Genomic DNA, 23,933 nt, shown 5'->3' with positions numbered 1-23,933 from the left:
ATTAAAACTAAAGGGCAATTGAGCAGAGCAACCGATCACATACAAACACATTATATAGGCAATGCATGTTTTATGTTGAATTAAAACAGATGAAATTAGACAGACCCACGGCACAAACAGTTCTATGAACATTTACAAAACAATCTGGAAATTGAACCACATCATTCATTCAAGTCAGTTGTTCAATTGCAAACAATGCATATATTACATTTGTTAAAAACTTTCCTTTGTTCATCCATGAATATGTTTGTTATACAGGCAAAACACTACTATAGCAAGGAGGCAATGAATACTTATTTACATATCATCAAACAAGAACGGCAACAACTATAAAAAAGATTCAGAAATAACTATTTAGTGTATGAAACATAAATACATGAAAGTGTTACAGAACGTCCAGCGTGAGCTTTTCGACATCACCCGAAACACAATCAGATTGAAAATAAAGTCACTAGTGTGTAAGGCACCAGTACATTTCCTGTCCTGAAGTCTGCTAGAGTCGTTCATCTGTATTAATGTGTTATGATAAAATAAGTTGTTCATCACAGAGTCCAGATCAGTTCACAATGGTATTAATAGATTATGTATTTGATAAGCCAAGCTTTTTTATATTTATTTGTTCTAATATTTAAAGGTGTGTGAACACTAGTTTGAGAAATTGCTTGACAGTTAATGCGGAACAAGACGCCACAAATGCAGCTCCTTACATTCCCTTCAATCCTGTGTGCGGGAGGGGGTCAAGGGTCACTCTGGGAGCTGTTCAAGGCTTCTCCTCCATCATGGTAAACGTTTCAATGGGCTGTCTGGTCAGGTCATAAATGTCATTCAGTAAGCTCCTTGGAGTGAGGATGTGTGTAGAGCCTTAAGAAAATTAGAAACGTTTTCATTATTAATCATAATAATCATATTTTTTATTTCCAAAACAAAGATCAGTGAGCACTTGTATAGAATCTTACCGATGATGACCTCACAGGATTTATTGGCCTGTGTGACTTCATAAGCGCAGCGCATTTCTGAGTAACTGACTCCACCCAAGACGAAGATGATGAGTCGCGAGCCGTTCCTGGGATCATCTGGAGAACTGCCCTTGTGCTTCTGCCGTGCACTGAAAAACAAAGAGAACAAGCGAGAAACGACACAAATAGCAAGCGAGACGAAATGTTTTTTATGCTTAGTTCAGGAATCTGAAAGTGGTTTCTATGAAGTTTTAGAATAAGTGAATGTTTTAAGCAAACTCAAAGCCATTTAAAGCAAAGTAATAGCAAAATCTGGCTTCTAAATATATGTTTTTGGTGGAGAATGTGTGTTGTCTTATTTCTTTACTTTATGTTTTATTATTCAGCTCTCATGGCATAAAGAATTAAAAGGCAATAGCCACTCAATGATAAACTTCCCTAGCCTTATAGTGTTGGTTTATTCTCCTCAAACCTAAGTTTGTCAGTTCTGTGGAAAAATGATTTTCAGGGCACAGACTTCCTTCAAACAGGGTAATGTTTCATAGCTCAACAGAGCCAAACTAAACTACATATGATAATCTTACAAATAATAAACATGAAGACGATCATTTACGACACTACGTGGTTCACTTAAACAGGTCTGAATTTGCTTTATTTAAAAAACGTGAAAAGCCCCTAAAACTTCCAGGATCATATCAAGAACAATGAGATCATCAGTGACATTAAAACCACACCACAAAATGTGAGGTACACAAGTATGTGCCAGGGATGTGTTTCCTGACCAGAGCCGACTTGACCCGACAAACAAAATGCACGAGTATGCATCAGATCTGGATGTGAGAGTGATTATAGGCTGCGAGTCAGACACAGTTCTAACATTTGACAGTATCTGTGGGGTCAGGTCACAGGCTCTTGTGTTCAAACCTCTAGAATGTGCACACACAGAGAGGGGAACATCATCACGCTTGCCTTACCTTACCGCCCTGTGGGCCCAGCCAAACAGAAGAAGAGACAATGCCAAAATGTTCATATTAAAAATTATGTCTGTGGAAGTAGTTTAAAGGGCCGTTTACACAAAGAACGACAACTATAAAGAGAACTATAACACAATACCATCAACAGCAAGGGTGATAACTTTATTATTATTTGAAGCGTCTTAAAGGTGCTGTGTGTCCTTTTATCGGCATCAGACAGACGTTACAGAGGTATTACCGTACAGTGAGATTTTAATATTGTTACATCCCTAATAGATATGTCTATTATATTGCATTTCTGTCAATAGGTCCTCCAAAAAACTACACACTGGTCCTTTAAATATAGAATGATTTTCAAAACTGTATTCTTTCAGTTATTGTCCTTAGTGTGAACAGGCCATTACTTTGACTGTAACATGAATTGTAAAAGACAGAACGAATCAAACTGTCCCACCCTACCTTACGGCACGTGAACCGTTCCATGCTGACGAGCATTCGGACAGGAATGGCCAGTCTTTGATATCCAGTTTGTTCTCTAGGGCATCCTACCATTCGCACACAGAGAGACATTAAAGCTGATTTAACTCAAATATGGAAAACAACAAGAACACAAGTGATGAATGCTAATAAATCGGTCTTATTAAAAGATTATCCATTGAAACATCATTGCAGAAACATTTTAAATATACAACTTAGCGACAGAATCATAAGAATTGTGTTCTGTACGTTGCACAAAGAACAATTAAAACATGGGAATGAATTATTTTTGCGCTTTATATTTTAATTTGCAACCAACTGCTGTGTGACATTTGATCTGTCAGTCAAGATCTGGGTCGTAGTCAATGTCTTATTATGGTACATCAAAACTGTAAGACAATCTCTTTATATCCGTAAGCTGTTCTTTTGTGTGTCTATATGAGTCACGCAGCATTAGTTTCCGTTTATCATTAACTAAATCCTCACATAGATCATAAAACTGGAGGCCCAAATACAGAGGGTCGGGGCCTGACATTTGAGTGACATGTTTCAGTGAAATCCTGGCTCTATTAATCTCTCTGCAGCCTTTGTGTTGCTTTATAATAGCTTCTAAAAGCAAGATGGTTACTGTCGACGTGAGTAGGTAAACTGGAATGAATTTCAACCGTTCAGAAGGTATAAAGGCAAGACTGGAGTATAGAAAGTGTGCATGGTGCTCACCTCCATGACATCTTTGAGAACGGGTGTCCAGCGGGACACCTTATAAGTCTCCTCGTCTGATCGATCCCTCCGGGTCTGTTTTCGAAATGAGAAGAAACTCGACGACTGTTGTGAGAAGAGATGCAGAGGGAAATAAAGAACATAACAGCAAACATTTAACTTTGTAAACTTGAGGGACAGTTCATAAAAAACTGAAAATGTCCTGTTAAATACAAAAGATAGTTTGAGAAATGTCTCTGTGGATTTGTGTCCATACAATGGACATCAAAGGGAACAATGTTGTTCGATTACCAGCTTTCTTTAAAATATCTGTGCACTTTCATGCAAATGTCAACCTTACAATAAAACGATTTTACAAATGCTTTTCACCATATTACATTTATGTATTTGGCAGACGTATTCATCCAAAGTGACATACATTGCATTATCCTATACATTTGTTGCTAAGTATGTGCAATCCCCCGAGATCAAACCCATGACCTTGGCGTTGTTAGCACCACACTCTTACCACTGATCAGAGTATTTACAGGAATCATGGAGCTAAATTAAATACTTAAGACTTTTTTTAAGGTTCTTTCCATACATTTTAGGACCTCATCGACTCTAATCTGTTACATTGGCGACACTTCATCTTACATTTACTACATACTGATAATAAGGAAGCACAACTAAACAATCTTAGTTGCTTATTAATGCAACATAATTCAGAAGGGTGGAAAGGAAGCACAAGAGAATTCATTGAGTGACTAACCCAATGCAAGGTTTATAAGAAAGAGAAACAAGGCTACGCTAAACGCCTTCTGACACACAGAGCACCCAATTTAACGGTTATTCCCAGAGACGGCCCTCAGCCATGGCTCCAACTGTTAATTCACCAACCATTTGCAGGAAAACTTGCATTTCCCCATTAGTTAAACATGTTGTTTAACAACTGGGTGTAAGTGGACCTCCCACTATTCGCCTACGCAATGATTTAATTCAGGCAAACTTTAGCATGTGACCTCTTTGGACAAATATGAAAATATGACAATTTAATACTTGGGAAAATGGCATTTAAGACTTTAAAAATTATTTTTAAGGGCCTTAATTGATCAACTTTTAATAATTTTTAAGACCATGCAGATTGATGTGATTAGGCATTGGTGGAGGAAGAGAGACAAAGTCATACACACCGAGGAGAGGATGGGAACTCCAAGATGTTTCCAGTTCAGGATAAACTCGCTCTGATTCTCGATGTTCACGTGTTGTATCAGTTTATTCAAATTCTCCTCTGTCGTTCCTGCTCATCACCCACAGACATATAATAACTGCTAAATCAATCTGACAGATGTTAGACAAAAATTTACAAGAGAAGAAAAGCATCTACCGTTGAGACTGAAAATGTAAAGGAGAACAGCTCGGATCTTATCGTAAGTGTCATGAGGGTGCAACAGCACAGGAAGTAGTGTCCTCATGGGATCCTTGACCTTCTGACCCTCAGCGTCTGCACCTACAGCCAGATCCTACATAAAACCCCCCAATAAAATCTTCATTATACAATCTTATACATCTTTCTATCAAGTAATCCAAGTTCAAGCCTGGACTGAAAAGCCTGGAATCGTGGGACTCCACCTGTTCAGCTTTGCAGAGTCTCTCCACGTTCTTCTGGAAATCATTCATTAGATCCTCTGCTAAATGTAAGTGGACAGTTTTCTGCGAGAAACAAAGGGGAAAAAACTTTCCGTCAGTCATTCAATTGACATTAAGTGAATCTTAGGCCTTCGATGTGACAACGGAGCGAATATGTGACCTTGAGCGGTGACTGTCAAGTGAATCTTTTATTACCTGAGCCACCTGTTTACGGAAAGCGGGCATCTTCTTCATGAGTTGTGATAGGGCTCCAATTGTGATCTGTCAATGAAGGTGAAATATCAAATGATCCTAAAAGGTATCTATGACATAGCCACAAGAGAATCTGTAAGTGAACACTGGGAATGTTCTCTACTGCAAATTAACTGTGAAGGTATATGTACCTTCCCATCAGCCTGCTGCTTACTGGCAGAGATTTCCTTCACCAGCTTCGGGATTTGCCTTTGAAATACATACAGAAGAAATTACTATCTATTTTAAGAAGTCAAGAATTGTTGTGTTTTTGAGCTGTGCCTACTGCGACAGCAACTAGACAGCATTTTAAGGTATTATTAAAGGAAGAGTTGAAACAAATATTAAAATTCCCTCATAATTTCCTCACCCTAATGCCATCCTAGATATGTATGTATGTACGTATGTATGTATGAATACTTAAGAAGCAAACAAATAATTTCACATTCAAGTCAAGTTATCATCTGATTCAGGGCTCAAAATGGTGCTCCAAAGCACATCCATTGATACCTCATTAAAATATTTAAAAAATAATAGCCCGTGTTCATATTTGACTTCTTTTTTGACAAGAAAAAGTAACAAATAGCAGCCATCAATGTTCAAGGATAACATTTGTTCAGGAAGGCATCTCTTAGAGAGTCAGGGTTCATAGGTAGCATAACAGAATTATCTTTGAATTATAAACAGAGAGCGTCTTTCCTATACCAATATCAACTTCAATACTAATTTCTCGCTAGAAATGCAATCAAAAGTTATTGAAAGTGAAAATTAAACTCACATTTATACTAGGGATGAGCGAGTACAGCATTATCTGTATCTGTATCTGTTAACCATATGAATTATCTGTATCCGTATCTGTACTCGGACTGGGCGGGGCCTAACCTGGAAGTGGGCGGGGTTTAACCCGGAAGTGGTCGGGTTGTCTTGAAAGGGGCGGGGCTTTAACCAGTATGTTATTTTTAATCATGCAATTGCTAGCAGACGTTAATAAAAATTAGATGACCAGCGGAGGGAGGGAGAGAGAGAGTGTGTGTAGCTAATTAATTTGAAATATTATAGTTTTATACGTGAAGTCAAAAAACTGGTTAGAGTCAGCAGACGGTTAAAAAAAGAAAAAAAAATCTCAGACAGGCAGAGACGCAACGCTAGTCGCGTTCTACCAAGCACCACGTCTGAACAAACCCCACGTTTACCAGAACTCTACTGGTTAATAAGTACTGCAGAAAAAAACGAAATAAAAAACAAACCTGAAGCTGAAGAAACCCTAAACGTTAACGGAAAAGACCCGCAAACCTGAGTGACTGAGGGAGAGACAGAGAGAGAAAGAGAGAGAAAGAGAGCTGTTCTGTGTGTGAGTGAGCAAATCTGTATGTGTAAGGGAGGGGCGCTGTGACTAGCCTATCACAGAACGCAGACACAGTCAGCTACCCAATGAGGATTTTTATTCCATCCGAGCACAGATATTGACTCGTATTACTCGTATAATACTTGTACTCGGCAAATATGCTTTATCCGTACCGGATACTCGTTTCAGCCGAGTATCCGGCTCAACTCTAATTTATACAAAACTATGCTCCAATGGGTTTGGCCGCCATTTAATTTTTTCGAGCTTGAGCCTTCTCGACCAATGTTGTTATGGAAACGACGGGTCTCGGTCATTGGTTAACTGTAAAAAGGTGCTTGGGCGTTTTTTTTCTTCAGAAAAGCTCTACTTTCAACACTGAGAAAAAGACACTGGCGATTACAAAAGCTCTCAGCACGTTTTGAAAACGCGGTTTACTCCATAGGATTACAATGTAAAATAGACGCTAGCAGCTTGAGAAAAAGAAGTCAAGTCTGAACACGGCCTTAGAAGAGTTGGTTGATAAACATCCTGAACTCTAAAGTAAAAGCGACTGGACTCACGCAGTGACCTCAGCGATATGCATATGCCGTAACTTGACCCATAATTCATCCTCTTCATTCAGTAAAGCCTCTTGTGTACAGTCCTTTACTTTGTACCTAAGAGACAACACATTACACAAAAACATCATTGCAACATCAATGATAAAGAATCAAGGTGGTTCCTTAAAACTGGATACATCTGGCCTTTGAGAAGTTAAAAGTGACTGGTGAAACTTCACTCACTCATAGATGTTGTCCTTGATAGGTATGAGGTCATAAGCCATGGCCTGGTAGGTCAGCGTATGAAGGATTGGGCTTACAGGGTCTAGTGCACGATCAATGATCAGAAGCTGCGCCTGCGTCTTTCCCTGCAGATGAAAGGTGCGGAACGTTAGTATGACTAAAGCCAAAAACCTTTTCTTTGACGACAGAGCAGCACAAACCAAACTATGGTACAAACACCAAAATAATATCCCTGTATTATTCTAGTTACTCATTCCATGTAATCAGGGTCGCCAGGTATGACAAATTGCAGCATATATTTATGATTTTCATCAAGATTAGTGTGTAATGCATAACAGTAACTGTACAATGTGAATGTTAGGTATGGAAGTGACATATTTTGAGTTTTGGTATTTGTCTAGGGTTAGTGGGCTAGCTTTCATAGACCACTGCACTGGTCTTGTTCCGCAGATCTGGCAACTCTATGTTTCCTCACCTCTTCTGCACATTGCGCTACACCGTGCACAGGTTTAAAAATCATCTGAAAATATGAATAAACCCCAAACTGACTCTTTATATTTAATCTTGAATCATTATGTCTTGCTTGTGAGCTTGAAACCATGTACAGGAAGCTATGAGCTAAAAATCCCTCTTTGTGCCGGTACACTTGACAAAAAGCTCTTTCTGATTTTGACTTTATTAAGAGAAATCGAGAGGGCAGACGAAAATTATACTTTTGTTTTGCAGGAAAGACACGATACGCTTTTGATAAGGAGTGAATTATTTTCATTTGTATGTGAGCTAATTTCATAAAAGCAAAATAGGACCATAAATTGCATTATTCAATTCGCCACACTCACCGTTTTTTTCCAGTTTTCATCCAGCTCAAAATGCTGTGCCAGTTTATTATCCACTAGTTCGGCCAACTTCCTTCCATAACTGGGCTCTGAATCTCTGCATAGAAGCGTATGAAAAGTCCATTTTAATATCAGGTGTCATTTCAGCACGTGTAAACCGAGAAAGCTCATGCTTTACTGTACTTCTTATATCGCACTCCAGGGTATTCCTCCAGCGTGGCACACAGTGTTACGATCTGTTTGGCCAGTTGCTCCAGAGTCTGATCTCGGACCTTGCTCTCAGGGCTGTAGATGTTCTTGAAGGCGTCTGGGACCTCACAGGTGAACACCTGAACAGGTGACGAAAATGCAATGCTATGCAATAAGGTATTTCATTCTTGTACTTCCAGAATGCAGAGATGCTCACCTGTGCTTCCAGCGGTAGAAAAGAAATGTTGATCTCTTTGCACAATTTAATGTATTTGGCACAGTTTTTCTTCATCTTGTCGAATAGATCATCCGGACAGTCTGGAAGAACAGTTTACAAACAACGTGATATAAGCTATGAAGTAGCATTTTGTGCATTATAAATATTTTTTTGCTTTATTGCTGTGTTTTCTTTTGTCAGTTTGGTTAACAAATGTTTGTTATACAAGTGTTTCTTTAGCTCAACTTAATAGAGCAACATTTAAATTCCCGCATTCCATTCTTAGACCGTACCTGCTAAAAAGATTATTTGGGAGAAATTCAGAAATGACCCGGTGTACTTACAGTCCGTGAAGTAGATGTATGCAACTTTATACTTGGGTTTTGATTTAAAGTCATCAATGAATAAATCAATACACTGTAAAAGAAAAGAAACAGGTTAACAGTAAGTTCACTACAGTAAATTAGAATATTCACAATACAACACATTTTTCAAAGAAATACATTTATTATTATTTAGGGATTTTTTTACTAAATAAGGCAAAACAATCACAAACACAACTGCAAAATGTCTCAGATTGTCTTTTTATGCTGTTATGGCAATTTAACCCATTCTTGTAAGGTTTAGGGGCGGGGCTTCATTATAGCTTTTTTTCTCACAACTGGACAATTCACATTCTTGTTCTTACCTTGGCAGTGGGGGTCATAAAGTAAACAGCCTTCATTTCCGGAACAGGTTCTCGGCTTTTGTAAATGTCTTCAACAACTGTAAACAAACCGCTGGAATATCAATTTCACTGCAAACTTTAAATGATGGCAAAAGTAAAGTATTGAAATATATTTTCGGTAGTAAATCCACCCTGAACAATGAAAGGTAGCGCATGTTTACGAACATTACCATCCTGCATGTTGTATGTCTATGCTATATTCTTGATAAGAGAGGAACTTGGAACGCTTTCCTTCTGAATAACACGGGAAGGAAGAGCGGCCGGCTCACGTCGCACAATAAACATCAAAGAATGAGAAAAAAAATACGGATGCTTTGCTTTCCATCTCACACACAGGATGTTCAAATCTCACTCACTTGTGATGCCCTCTGACATGAGATCAGACATTTTGCAGCAGGAGGAAAGAAGGCGGGTGGTGAACTGGTCCAGGATGAGGATCTGTAAGAACAATAACAGATGACAATAAATTATCTGCTTGAAACATTACACGGGTTGCTCAAGAGCTGAGCTGTTTTCAAAAGTTTGGTATGTATTATTCCTATAGAAAAAAGTTATGGATAGCAGCTTAACACTTTTTCAATATATTTCAGTGAGTAACTGGGCTCTCTGTAGGTGCCCTTCTCTGATGCCAATCGTGTCAAGCAGACTCTGTGTTTAGTACACAACTGTGGATTTTATTTTTACAGAAGCAAACATTACTTGGCTCAAAGGCCTGTCAGTCAAACCAAGGGAAAATGTCAAATAAAAACAAAAAACACTGACCTTCCATCCATCTGACTTTTTGCAGTCAGCAAAAATGGAGTCCTTGATTCCTGTGATAACACATAAAAGAAACGTATTTATTTATAACACGACTTTGTTCCTTTATTGCAATATGGAACAGAAAATCAAGAATATTTCCAAGAACGTTCAATTCCTCTTTTGCGTTTTGTTCTGCAAGAGAAGGGCAAAGACATTTAAACAACTGTTCATTTCACATCATGGTGACCAGGCATGAACTATCCACGATGAAAACTAGAACTATAGTAAGTATAGTAACCATGTTTTACATGTAGTAAAACCATAGCAACAACACTATGGTGTCACCATAGTATAACCATGACATTTAAAGAACGGCAATCAAACATACAAAAGACTGCTTTCACTATAACAACACCATGGTTCATTTGGATGTTTTAAATAAATATAAATAAATAGATTTTAGCTTGCAAATCAATGAATAGCACATGTGCGCTTGGTGTTCTTTATTTCAAGGGAATAAGTGAAACTGTCAACAATCGAGCGGAAATCAATGGTGCATTTCCCCTCCAGATAGATCGGGGTATGACATCAAAGTATCGCGAGAGTCGGATTTTTAAAGCGAATTTCCGCCGCGACTCTCGCGGTACTATGATGTCACGTTCATATTCATCTGCCCAACGCCGCGTGAAGTCTAACACACCTTTCAGCAAACATAAAACAAGTCATAACATCATGTTAACTCCCTCAAGAATCAACCTGTTCTCGGCTAAACCCTGCAACAACTTATACAGAAATGTAAAAGCGAGCACTTAAACTCGAAAGGATAGGCTAATGCTAGCAACGAGGCTAACGGAAAAGGTGACTCAAAGAGACATGCCTGACATTTAAAGCGACAAATATAATTCGCGCACGTACGCGAGACGCGCCCATATAGGGCTGTGTTCTTAATAATGACAAAACAAATTTGACAAAAGACTGTCAAAAGCATGAAACTATTACAACCCAGTCCAGATCGCCCCAAACTATCGTGTGTCTGTCTTTACTATACTTTAAACCCCTGACAGCGAGATGGAAGTAAGCAGAACGATGTGCATTCGAGAAACGTGCGCCAAAAACATCAGCTTTCAGAATAAACTTACTTTCCCAAACTACTTTTTTCAAGCCGTGTTCTCTTCCAGTTGCCATCTTGAATTGATGAGGCTGCGCGCTCACGTCACTGGAAAGGTGCGTGTGTACGCGCACGAGGGTTTGGTGGATCATTCAGTGGGTTTGAGAAAGACCGTGTTAATAATTTAATTGTAGGATAAGTTGTGCTTTTTAATCGTCAGTACATTTTATGTGATTTAATTTATCTTGTATCTTAAAAATATTTTAGTTGGGATATTTCCCCAATACAGATACTATAAACTCGTTTTGAAGCAAAATGACATGCAAATAATCTTTCCTGAATTAAAAATTCTTACATTGTTGAATAGTGTGTTCATATTTGCTTATAAATGTTGAAAAATTAAAAGGTCGTCTTGCTGCTTAAACTAAAAAATAGTCATAGAAAGGCTCTGGTCTATGATTACACAAAACAATTTGCAATACAAAAACTTGTAATGGCTATAACATTGAAATAATTTTATTAACAGTATCACTTTGAGACATATAAAGGTAATAAAATAGACAGTATAGATAAACAATAGCATCAGGAATGAAAAATGTATGGCTTAAAATTGAAATAAGTATACAATTAAAAATAGCTACATTAGTGTAAATGATCTGCATTGTTCTCCCACTAGTTTTCTGTTACCCCTGCCTGAAGATGTTTCATCCCCTTTTCTGATTGGCCAGCTAACTTTTATATCTAGGTGTGATTGGTCAGCTCTCTTGAGTGGGTGGGGCAAGGCTAAATTATCTGAGATGCCTTCAAGAAAAGCTCCTAAAAAGTATATTCAGACGAAACAGAAGAAACAAGAGACAGTGCCGTTTTTACATATAAATAAAGGATTTCAGACTGAATAACAAGATGGAAGGCCTTGGAGGAATGAAGTGGCTGGTGTTTTTGCTTGGAATAGTTTCACAGGTACGTTTATTTACGTTTAATGTATTAAAATTGTAAGAGGCACTACATAAGAGCAAAATGTTGAAATTGTAATAAAGGTAAAAAGTATTATACTTTTAAGAATGCTGTCATAAATAAAATATGCTGTTCGTGAGACGAAAGTTTATGTATACAAAAATCTAAAAATTGTAAACTAATAAAGCTCTTTGTTTATTGTCTTATTTACAGGTGTCAGGTACTGGATGAAACATATCTTCACAAATTCATCACTCTTCTTAATGCAATGTTTTTGGTTGTTATATATTTTTTAATTGTCTTCAGCATTGAAAAATAGCACGTTTCTCCCATAATTTTTTCCTCAGGCAGCACAATGACTGTGAGTATCTTCACGGTGACATCAAAAAGTGTGGTTGTCCGCTGGAGCAGATATGAAGGTGCACAGTCATACAGAGTAACAGCTTCTCTAAGGAACGCTGCAGTCCCCGTGGTCTTCGCCACCTTCGGACCGAACACCGTCATGGGCTCTGTTAATTCACTGACCCCCAACACAGCGTACACCTTTCGGGTGGAGGCAATGGGAAACCTCAATAACATGATGGCGGATGTTAATGTGGACGGATCTACTGGTGCGTACTTCCTAAAGAGTAGTGATGATGTAGTAATATGTTTTTGTGTGTGAACATTTGTTTTACACCAGCACCATTTCAATTCAGCATTTTATATTCTTGCATGATGTAAGTTGGTTGTACTGCACATAGTGTGTAGAGCAGTGGTTTTCAAACCATGGGTCGCGACCCTCGGCTGGGTCGCGCAAATTAAAAAATGGGTCGCCAGGATGAAATTTTTTATTTTTTATTTATTTTTTTTATTTTAGAATAAAATTAATTTTTACTAAAATAATAAATTCAATTTTATTATACAGGAATAACGATAAAATACACTGAAAATACACTTAAAATTATTTAAATACAGGCAAAATAAGTCCATAAATCTAACACGGTGTCACCGGACCCTCTTAAATTGTGCGCAGTGTAGTTGACGCAGCCATTTTTCTGAGATGATGCAAATAGTTATTATCAATAGCATCAGCGTGACATTAGTAGCAAGTCTTTATGCTAAACATGAGCAAGTCAAGGCCAAAAAATACCATTTATGATTTTTTTAAAAGTAAAAGAGGGCCTGAGACCGAGACCTTTTCAAATGAAGGAGCTGAAAATGCCGTCAGCCGTCCATCCTTGTCTCCTGAAGCACAGCTCAGCACGAAAGACAGCGAGGGCGATGCACAGGAACAGCATAGCAGTTATGTCCCAGCGAAGAAAAAGCAGAAATCTGCAGCAAGGCCATATAAAGATGACTTCTTAAAGTTCGGATTTGTCAACTGTTCTGACGCATACCATGCTGCAATACCAATGTGTGTAATTTGCGGGGAAAAGTTAGCAAATGAAAGTTTAAAGCCAGCGAAGATGGAAAGACATTTAAGTACGCGCCATGCCGAGCTGGCGGACAAACCATTGACTTTTTTTCAGAGGAAGGCTCAAGAAATTCAGTCGTCAGCTCAGGTACTCAGCAGAAGCATAACTCACAATCACAAATTGCACCTGGCATCGTACAAAGTTGCATATCGTATTGCCAAAGAAAAAGCGCCACACACAATTGCAGAGAGATTAATATTGCCTGCTGCAATAGACATCGTTAATACAGTTCTGGATGAAAAGGCATCTGAAAAGCTAAAACTAATTCCTCTTAGTGACAATACGGTGTCACGACGAATTTGGGATATTGCCCAAAATTTGGAAAACCAGCTTATAGCAAGACTAAAGTCAGCAAAATATTTTGCTATTCAGCTGGACGAAAGCACGGATGTTTCATCAAGTGCTATGTTACTGGTTTATGTCCGTTACATTTGGCAAGGTGAATTAATTGAAGATCTTTTGTGCTGCCTAACGTTAACTTCGAGCACGTCAGGAGCTTGTATTTTTGAAGAGTTAAATGCCTTCATGACTAAATGCGGACTGGATTGGGCTAACTGCAAAGGCATCACCAGCGACGGCGCAGCCAACATGACTGGCAAAAATAGCGGAGTTGTCAGAAGAATTAAGGATGCAGCAGGACAGAACATTGTTTGGAATCATTGTTTTATTCATCGCGAAGCTTTAGCATCAAAAGGAATCCCACCGGAACTTGAAGTAGTGATGAAAGACATTATTAAAGTTGTGAACTTTATTAAAGGCAGTGCCCTTAATAGCCGACTTTTCGAGGCCTTGTGTACTGAAATGGGAGCCGAGCACAAACATTTACTCTTTCATACAGATGTGAGATGGTTGTCAAAGGGAAGGGCGATTACCCGAGTGTACGAGTTGAGGGATGAAATACATGCTTTTCTTACTGAGAAGCTCTCACCTCTCGCAAACAAATTTCGTGATGAGAAATGGCTTTTAACACTGTCTTATTTTGCCGACATATTTTCTGTTCTAAACGAACTGAACCTTAATTTGCAAGGACGGGAGGACAACATTTTCAGACACTGCGAACAAATTCAGGCTTTCCAAAAATCACTCGAACTCTGGCAGCTGCGACTCAAAACTGCAAGCTACTATATGTTTCCAACAATGATGAGGCACATTGAAGAAAATGATGTTTGCAAGAAATTGGTCACTAGTCTGACACGTCTCATTCAGTCACATCTGGATGCACTGATGGGTCGCTTCTGTCGCTACTTCCCCAAGGAGAAGTTTTGTGAATTAAAAGACAAGGAGTGGGTGAAAAATCCCTTTGACTTTGAAACTCCAGAATCAATCGCTAAACTGAATTTAACCTCCGAAGAAGAATCAGAAATGCTTCATCTTACTTGTGACAGCACGTTGAAGACTCGTCACAAAACGGTAAAATTGTCTTCGTTCTGGATCGGCCTTTCCACGGAGTATCCAATGCTGAGCAAAGCAAGCATTTTATTGCTACTACCCTTCACAACCACATATATGTGTGAAACTGGATTTTCAGTTTTGACCAAAATGAAGACGAGACAGCGAAACAAACTGAATGCTTCGCCGGACATGCGTGTTGCCCTTTCGTCTTGTGAACCAGCTTGGGAACAGATTGTGCAGAATAAGCAGGCCCACCCTTCTCATTAAGTAAGTTTTATAAACACATAGACACGCGCACATACTCATTATTTACCCCGGTCTCGCTCCGTAGGCTAATATATATGTGTAGCTATTATGTGTAAGCGCGTTTCTGTATACGTATACATATAAGAAATGCGCGCACAGGTAATTATATATTATATAATGTATATGGTGGGTCGCCAAATCTTTTTTGATTTTTTTAGGGTCGCTCTTTAAAAAGTTTGAAAACCACTGGTGTAGAGGGTAAAGATAGAGATGAGAGACATTTGTCTCAGACTTTGTCTTTTTCTGTCCACAAGCAATTTGTTTTGATGAATATTTATTATGTGTTTAGCTCCTGATGTGCCCACTATCGTCATGGCCTCCTCCAAACAAAGCCAGAACATTACTGTGGAATTCTCAGAAGTATCCGGCGCAACATCTTACATCCTACGTGCCGAGACCAGCGATGGCTCTTTCTTCTCGGAGACCCCTGTACCAAGCTCTCCTGGCACTGTCAGCAACCTCCAGCCTTACACAGACTACACTCTCAGCGTTATGTCTGTCAACAGTGCAGGCAGGAGCCAGCCATCCATCTCCGTGGAGGCAAAGACAGGTATGGTTTTCTCCCATTTCTCCACCCTCATTGACCCAGAGGCCAAAGAAATGATCCATTCATGCAAGGACAGTGTTGGCTATTCTCTAACCCTCAGCCGGGGCAGTAACCTTATCTTCTCATTGAGATTAAAAGAGGAAAGAACAGGATAAGCCACATACAGTAGCTTATCTCAGAGGCTTGATTTGTAGCAGCACACATGGCTTGTGAAATACGTTTCTCACACAGGTATATGTAAGTAACATGATCCGGCTTTGCTCTGCGGGTAAAATATGAGACACTGAGCAATGACAATAGGGCGGTCCCGCTCAAGGGGTTTGGGCTCAGAAAACATCTTTCAGTTTATGCTCTGCATCTTTGTGATTTTGTTTAGGTTGCACGCTGAGGAGGTCACATGAAACTACCAGAGGAAGGGACCTTATTGCTCGGAACAGCCTCAATCTGAAACCATATCACTTACAAATATACATAGAATAACGTCATGGTACAGTTTACAAGATGACAATGGGATAGGAGTTATCTTTGAAGCATTTAAGCAATCTGAGATGAAAACTATTGCGTCAGTTTATCAAATGGAAACTTAGCCTTGACTAGCAGAACACGAGACCTGTGGTTATTTAAGAACAATTTTGTGGATGAACCTAGAACTAAAAAAAGTAACAACATCAAATCCAATGAGGAAAGGAGAAGGGAATGAAGGCCAAAGAAAAGAAAGTAGAAAATTGAAAGGGATGAGTGTAAAATAAAATAAATGAAAGGGAAATGAAACGGAAAAGAAGTGAGAGGAAGTGAATTGGTGGAAGGTTAAGGAAATGAAAAAAACTAAAAAAGAGGGAAGGGGTAGTGAAGTGATGGAAGAAGGAAAGGAAAGGGAAGGGAAGGGAAGAGGATGAAGGTATATAGAAAAGAAAAGAAGGGGGAAAAGGTAAATTATCCATCCATTCTTCAAAGCCGCTTATCATCTGCAAAGTTGTCGGACAGCTGTACCCCAGCATCTAGGGCCACAGACTTAGCCTATAAATCTTTGTCTGTAAATGTCTTTTCTCTCTTTTGCTGTGGCCCACAGTCCTCCCTGCTCCTCAGTTCAACATCAGTTCTCCCAGTAACAGCAGCATCCTGGTGAGGTGGGAACCAGTGGCTCATGCTGTCCTCTACAGCCTCAGCATCATCAGGGATGGCTCGTACACCCAGAACCGCCTCAACACCACACAGACTCAGGTGCCTTTTGAAAACCTGGAGGCTGGAACAATTTACTGTATTAAAGGAAATGCCTGGAGTCCTGAGAATATCCCTGGAGATGACTTCAATGTCTGTCAGATTACACGTAAGGGAAAGAGTTCCCTTGATTCTTTTTCCTTGAACATAAGTTTGTGTTGAGATATCAAAATACAGTAAAACATTCACACCATGTGTGCCTCCATAGGACCTGCCAGCACTCAGATCACTGAGATGGTGGTGTCCAGCGTCTCTGCGGCTGGTATTGTGGTGTCATGGAATCCAGTCCAGGGCGCACAGCAATATATCGCTTTGAGTTCGACCAGCCAGAACTGTTCGTCGTCCAGTAACTCATGCACTCTGAGCTCTCTGGGTTGTGGAGAAACCCATTTGGTTAAAGTGACTGCTATCAACCAGGCCGGACCCAGCGTCCCCTCACAGCCTGTGCAGTTTATTTCTTGTGAGTGCAAATATTCACATACATACAGTACACAAAACATAATGATAGCATCGCCGTGATCACTTTCAGAGTGAATGTTTTCTAGCTGATGAACATTTAAAAAAAGGTGCTTCAAAAGGTTCTTCGATGCCATAGAACATCTCTTTCTCAAAAGGTTCTTTAGGGCAAAAAATGTTTCTTCACATTATAAAAACATAAGAAAGAGATGTTTCTTTAAAGAACCTTTGGCTGATTGGTTCGCTGTGAAGAACCTTTTAAAGGGTTTAAATGACTTTTTTAACCGAATATGACCGAATATGACTTTCTTCTTGAAGAATAATGCAGTCTGAGTTATAAACCCATGTATCATTTTAATTCCAAGCAGTGAATAAGTTCCGGTGACGTCACCATCATTTGCCGGAAAAACAAGCCTCGGGTCTTTGATCCATTGATGCACTTTTTGGAGCTTTAAAAATGTGAAACCCATTCACTCCCATTCTACATTACTCCGCATTATTCTTCAAGAAGAACGTCATATTCAGGCAGGATGCCTTGAGGAAATTTTGTTTCTTGCCTGAAATATCCCTTTAAGCAACTTTATTTTTAAGAGTGAACAATAAAACATAGACAATCAATCATTCGAATTTTAAGGGCTCGTACATTCAAAACTGCAGCACACGAGCTTGGAATACACAATGCTAATATAGTAAACAATGTAGTTCTCCTAATAGTTACTGTTATTATTTTTACAGACTTTAAGAGTTACTTTCTTGATAAAAGTTGATCAAAAGCATCATACTGCACACAATGTGATATGTTTTGTGTTAGTTCCCTGTCCCCCACAGCCCATCTGGGTGGAGGAGAGGGTAGCTGGTAACTGCTCCGTCATGTGGAACTCCGTCCCTAACGCTGAGGTCTACACCACCTTTATTAAGAGTGATGATGGCATAGAAGGAATGTGCAACTCCAGCCAGACCTCCTGCCAGTTTTCCTGCCATTGCGGATATTCCTACATCATGACCGTGTTTGCACACAACCAGGCCGGATCCAGTCCCCCAGGCCCCGTTCTCAACTACACCACCTGTAAGAACCTTAAAAATTCAACTTAAAAGGAATAGTTCACCAGAAAATGAAAATGACCACATTATTTAATCACACACATGCCAGTCTATGTGTATACGGGACTTCCGCCATCCGAACACATTCAGAGTTTTATTAAAGTTCCCCTGAACCAGAAGATGCGATTGTTTTACTTCCGTATTTTGACGGATTTCCAAGTGAAAAAGCTTTCGGCTTTCCCTGCGATTTGATTTGATATAAAAACAGTAGCAGACTGACAGTTGAAGGGGAGGAGTTAACGGATTCTCTGCCCCAAGCCAACTAACAAACGTCATTTAAGATGGATAGTCATTACAGGATGAAAGTGCATTTCCAGATTTTAACTGAAGATTATGACACGAATTTAAAAAAGAGAATGACCCACATCGATTTAAGTCTTGTCCTAGATGTGTAATATCAAACTCCAAAAAACGCATACAGTATATGCATCATAAGAGTACCCATGTGACTCCAGGGTTTACTAATTCACTTACATATTTTACTAATTAAGTTGACTAATATCTAGTTATTTATCTGAAAATTATGATTGTCTTTTACAATAACATAACATAAAAAGTTTTGTTTACTTATTCCCACAGTGCCTTGCTGCCCAGAGAACACAACAATTTCTCTGGAGTCCTGGGAGACTCTGAAGATAGAGTGGTCAACTGTGCGTGGGGCAGATCTGTATGAGACCCGCGCTGTGGACGCCTCCGAGGTGATTCTGTGTAATGACACGGCACCTGTCTGTGCCCTTTCTGACCTCACGTGCAACACCAGGTACAGCGTAGTGGTCATACCGTGCAACGACATTCGGGGCTGCAACCTCACCTGTAGACCACAAACACATGAAACAGGTATAACTACACTCACATGTTCACTAAGGCACACATATATCACGTGTTTGTTGCAAAATACTTTTGTTTGTTGCCTTCTCTTAATAGCTCCGTGCATGCCTGAGAGCATCAGTGTGAATCAGAGTAACAGCTCCAGTGTTCTGGTTTCCTGGAAGTCCTCCAACACAGCTGCCAACTACAGCGTCAGTGTGATTGGCTCGGTGGGTGACACGTACAGCTGTCAATCAAACGGCACTTCCTGTCAGTTGCCCAATCTGCCCTGCGGCTCCATCTATGATGTCAGCGTCACTGCGTCATCCACAGCTGGGGAGAGCATGCCTAGCTACACCGTTCCATTGGAAACAGGTCAGGGTTCCATGCAGTATAATATTAGAAATAACATAATTTTGGTCCCCAATTTAAAGATGTATACATTTTTCCTGATAACCGCATTCGCCATTTAATCCACCAATGCCAATGTAATTACCAAAAACAAACATTTTCTCACAAAGTGTCAAAACCAGTGACAGATTCATTTACGCTAGATTGGAAATGCTGAGAGCCGAAACCCTGATAACTTAGCTTTTTTCCTTCTTCATTTTAGCTCGTAATAAAATAGTCTGAAAGTCTATAAATACACTATGTCTGTTTTCTCAGCACCTTGTTGCCCACTAAGCCTCTCAGTGGGTCAGGTGACCCAAGCCGTGAGCAACGTCACCTGGTTGCCAGCCAATGGCGCCCAGACCTACATCGTCTCTCTGTCTTCACCACGGGGCAATGCACAGTGTCACACCATGGAAACAGAATGCCTGATGGGATGCATCACCTGTGGCACTAACTACACCGTCTCTCTGGAAGCGATCAGCCGTACTGGGCAAAAGGCCGAGTGCACCTTTCATGGCTTCTCAACCAGTACGTTCTCATTACAACCCTGGTGCCATTAGTGGTAAAACAATGTAATAACCGTGCCTCCATCAACATCTGAACACATTTCTCTTGTCTCTGAAGGTGAGTGTTGTCCAACGGGCATTCGGCTCTTCAGAGGGACCAATAACACGCTGCATGTGCGCTGGAGGTCCAGCAGCCCTCTCATCAACTACACGGCAGAAGTTTCCGGAAGCCAGAGCACTCACACCTGCAGCCCACTGCCCGGCAGCAAAATGTGTGAAGTGTCAGAGATAGTGTGCGGTCAAGTGTACTCTGTGGTCGTCGCCCCACTGAATCAAGACGGAACGAAGGTCCAGTTCTGCTCAAGGAGGACGTATTCAGGTAATGTCTTTTAAAGACGTACTAATATCTTCGCATTAGGTAACATCATATACTGTACATAAACATAAACAAATGATGTAAGATCTTTATGATTTACATTTGTCTCAGCCATGTTGTAAGTACTTTCAACCATTCCGATGTGATTTTCTGTGGCTGTATGAAGTCAGTTCACACAGGGGGCCTAAGATAAAAATATAACTTCATTACACTAAATATATGTTTTATGTGGGAATTTGAGAAACTTGAACCTATCACATTTCAATATAACACAATATATGTTTTTTGTATTCAGCATTTTATATTTCCAACACATTATAATTTATATATTATAATAATATAAATTTGGTTGCAAAATGCTTTACTTGAAAAGTGTTCTTGTGCCCTGTTATCCCCAAAGTAAATGTTACTTATACTATATTTGTTTCAGTCATATATGTTGCTCAGATTCAAATACTTCTATGATTTAAATGAAAGATGAAGTCATTAAAAGTTATATAGCCGTGCCTAATAATTTTGTCTATTTCTGTCTTCCAGTTTCATGTTTAGGCAATGATGTAGGAATGGGTAAGGTTCACAACATCTTACATTTCAAATGAACTACATGCAATTCTCAATAATGCAAGAAAAGGATATGAAGTATGGAAAAACAATGCTTACATTAAGTGAAAAAACACACTCCCCTGATTTAACTCTTTCCTTTCATTGTCAGTGCTTTATCGGGGAAGAAGATAATGATCAGACGAGTGTCCACACAATGAGGTATGAACAGTGAAAAACAGGACTAGGGACATTTCCCCCCAGATTTTCGTTGAGCCCCTCCAAAATGTCTGCAACAAAACAATTAAATACTTCTTAATGTATAATTGTCTATGAAATGATGATCTGTCAATTTAATCACAGAAAATGTGAAAATAATTTATTGTATTACTCAAAAATGGTTGGCCAACTAGAATATTCCCCGGGTCCAACCAATAGCCTCATCACACTATTAGGTGGTCAGTTATTGAACATCTATGAGCACCGGTATAAATCAACCAAATCTTGCCTCCATACACATCCGCAACTCGAATATCTAGTTTCATTGATTTTGTTTGACTTATCGGATTTTCTATTGTACAGGTTTCTTATAATATTGGACAAATGGACCCTTCAAAAAGAACCCGGACCAGAAGAGAATAAATTGGATACTTCACAACACACTTCTTGAATTCTCAGCTTAACACATGAATAATGCTTAGTCAGGATCTAATGATGCCTAATAATATACAGTAAAGATGTCATGAAACGTAAGAGTATGATTTGAGGTTTTACTTGAAGAGTTATTGTGAAATATGAGTAAAACATTTGAAGTTTATACAAGATTTAAAAGCTTTAATTACTAAATGAACAAAATCAACAAACAATCAATGCATATTGTTCAGGGATTTTGACAATTTGTCCAGTGTTAACTTAAATTCTCCATCAAAATTCTCAAACCTGATGCTGTGAACTTGAAATTGTCTTATGATGAAGCATTTGCATTAAATCTGCAGATAAAACAATATTTTGAAACATACTGACATCTATTTCTCTGACTATTTTGGTCGACTGAAAAGAATTTGACATTAAAAAAGATTTGTTATGAAGTCAATATACTCCCCTATGTATCGTGCCTCTGAGGGAACTATAGCTGCATGCTTTAGTCATTGGACTTCCCTTGGATGTTTGTGAAACCATCATCTTGTGAGTTGTGAATGCAATTCAATTCCTTTGACATTAAAACTCACTGCATTAAAAAACGTTGTTCGGTTTGTGCTTTCCTATTATATAAAAAGTCAAATCTCTAACTATTAGGCATGTTTTAGATAGATCTACTGAAATTAGTTGTTGACTGCACATTCTCCATGTTTAGATGACATCTAGTGTTCAAATAGATGAACAGAAGGCGTACAGTTGTATAGTCCAGGGCTTCCCAAAGTAGGGATCGGGACCCCCCAGGGGGTCGCAAGGCCGCGAGGGTGGGGTTGCAAGATGATTTCCAGAAATAATTTGTTTGTTATTAGGAATACCGTATTTAATCGATAAGTGTAACTTATAAAAATAGCAGTTAAGTTACAAATAAAACCATGCAAATAAAAAACATCCCCATACTCAGATTCTTTTTCAGACTTTATGTTTGGGATTTTTGTCGAAATTAAACATTGGTTAATATCGACCAGAGATAACGCAGGGAGGCCAGCGGAGGGGAACGGAGAAGGTACGAAAAGAGGACATCCATCAGCACTCGAATCAGTTTGATGAAATTTGACCATCTGTAGCAGGCCTAATAGTTCATGGTTTGTCTATAACAACAAGTCAAATAAAGAGTAAATAACTATAAAGTCATATTATGTTAAACTGTGTTTTTGTGTTGTCATTACGCGCGTGTTTGGATAGACCTAAGCGCATGCGCTCAGTTGCGCGCAATGTTTGGAATAATCCAGAGTCTCTGGCACTGTTATTTTGGGAGTCGCCACTACTTAATATTTACACAAATACCTTTACAATTAAAACAATTTAAATAATATAATGAAATTAAATAAAGTAGACAACCATTTACAGTTCAATTTCTCATTGAGACCAAGTTGCTGTAACTTCGCATTCATTTAAAGAGGATTCCAATCAAAAAGAAAGTAACTAAACTTTATATCTTCAATACTATTTTGCTTAATTTAACATTAACATACGCTTATTTTAATAAAAATGTATCAATTTTAGTTTATTTGTCCAATGTAATTTAGGCCAAATGTGCCACAATACTGAAATTCTTAAAATCCTCTAAAAATAATCTTCTGCAATCTGAAAATGTTTTGATAAGCCACACTGATGTGATTTCCTGCTGTCTTTTGTGTTGTTACCTTTGAAGTAATGTTGTTTGTGAGAGTGTTTTGGCATGAGAAGTGATGAGTTGCCCAAACAAACCATCACATCTTTTGTGCTGTAAATTCTCCCCAAGGACCTTTTCTCAATGTTTCCCTCATCTTTAACATTTCCCCACGAAACCACCTTTTGTGTCTTGCTATTATTACATCAGATGTACAGTAACTGGGCCTTTTTGTGTCTCCAAATCAGGAAACAAACCCCCTGGGGACACGGATGAAAAGTGTTTAGCTGTCTTTTGATGGAAAGCTATTTAGGATCTATGAAATCTTTTAACCAGCCAGAAACATGTTGACTTTCGAAAGTCTGAGAAAGATTTTTGAGTTTCAGAGACCTTTGGTATAAACTGTCTTGAGCTATTTTGAGTAATTTCATGTTGTGTGCATTGTAAATGGGAAATCCACATAAAGTCATACGCATACAGTAAGGTCTGGGATGATCAGAGAGAATATTGTACCACCTAGTTATGAAATACAGCAACAACTCCTATATGTTTTTTTTTGTCCCTCTGTGGGTGTGGGAAACTCAGTGCAACTAAGATTCTGCTTGTGTGGCCCGGTGTATCATATCACATGGATTTTGTTGCT

General features: G+C 39.0%; 2 protein-coding genes across 3 annotated transcripts; one reads left to right on the top strand and one right to left on the bottom strand.

The window, feature by feature from the left end:
• Positions 1-335: 335 nt before the first annotated feature.
• stxbp3 (syntaxin binding protein 3) lies at positions 336-11,091 on the bottom strand. Of its 2 annotated transcripts, XM_079478469.1 has the most exons (19): positions 10,964-11,083; positions 9,846-9,895; positions 9,440-9,521; positions 9,045-9,121; positions 8,701-8,773; positions 8,357-8,457; positions 8,134-8,279; positions 7,954-8,047; positions 7,115-7,239; positions 6,893-6,988; positions 5,140-5,197; positions 4,952-5,017; positions 4,739-4,819; positions 4,494-4,629; positions 4,300-4,406; positions 3,128-3,232; positions 2,390-2,475; positions 957-1,105; positions 336-861 (listed from the first exon to the last, which is right to left on the bottom strand). In XM_079478469.1, exons 1-19 carry the CDS (start codon positions 11,007-11,009, stop codon positions 761-763), a joined length of 1,779 nt encoding a protein of 592 aa, XP_079334595.1. In that variant the 5' UTR covers positions 11,010-11,083; the 3' UTR covers positions 336-760. The 2 variants fall into 2 exon arrangements, with proteins under 2 accessions (XP_079334595.1, XP_079334596.1); XM_079478470.1 differs by lacking the exons at positions 336-861; positions 957-1,105 and adding an exon at positions 1,841-2,000 and having other exon boundaries at positions 10,964-11,091.
• Positions 11,092-11,697: 606 nt separating this feature from the next.
• LOC306906398 (fibronectin type III domain-containing protein 7-like) lies at positions 11,698-22,220 on the top strand. Its single transcript, XM_079477770.1, has 13 exons — positions 11,698-11,896; positions 12,234-12,497; positions 15,331-15,591; positions 16,658-16,915; positions 17,015-17,266; positions 18,074-18,328; positions 18,943-19,200; positions 19,288-19,545; positions 19,837-20,091; positions 20,188-20,448; positions 20,983-21,012; positions 21,158-21,207; positions 21,568-22,220. The coding sequence occupies exons 1-12, from the start codon at positions 11,836-11,838 to the stop codon at positions 21,178-21,180; spliced, it is 2,436 nt and encodes an 811-aa protein (XP_079333896.1). The 5' UTR covers positions 11,698-11,835; the 3' UTR covers positions 21,181-21,207; positions 21,568-22,220.
• Positions 22,221-23,933: the final 1,713 nt, after the last annotated feature.

This window comes from Barbatula barbatula (assembly GCF_947034865.1).
Source record: "Barbatula barbatula genome assembly, chromosome: 17".
NCBI classification, from domain to species: Eukaryota; Metazoa; Chordata; class Actinopteri; order Cypriniformes; family Nemacheilidae; genus Barbatula; species Barbatula barbatula.
Note: the sequence above shows the minus strand (reverse complement) of the source record. Positions and strands in the feature narration are given on the sequence as shown.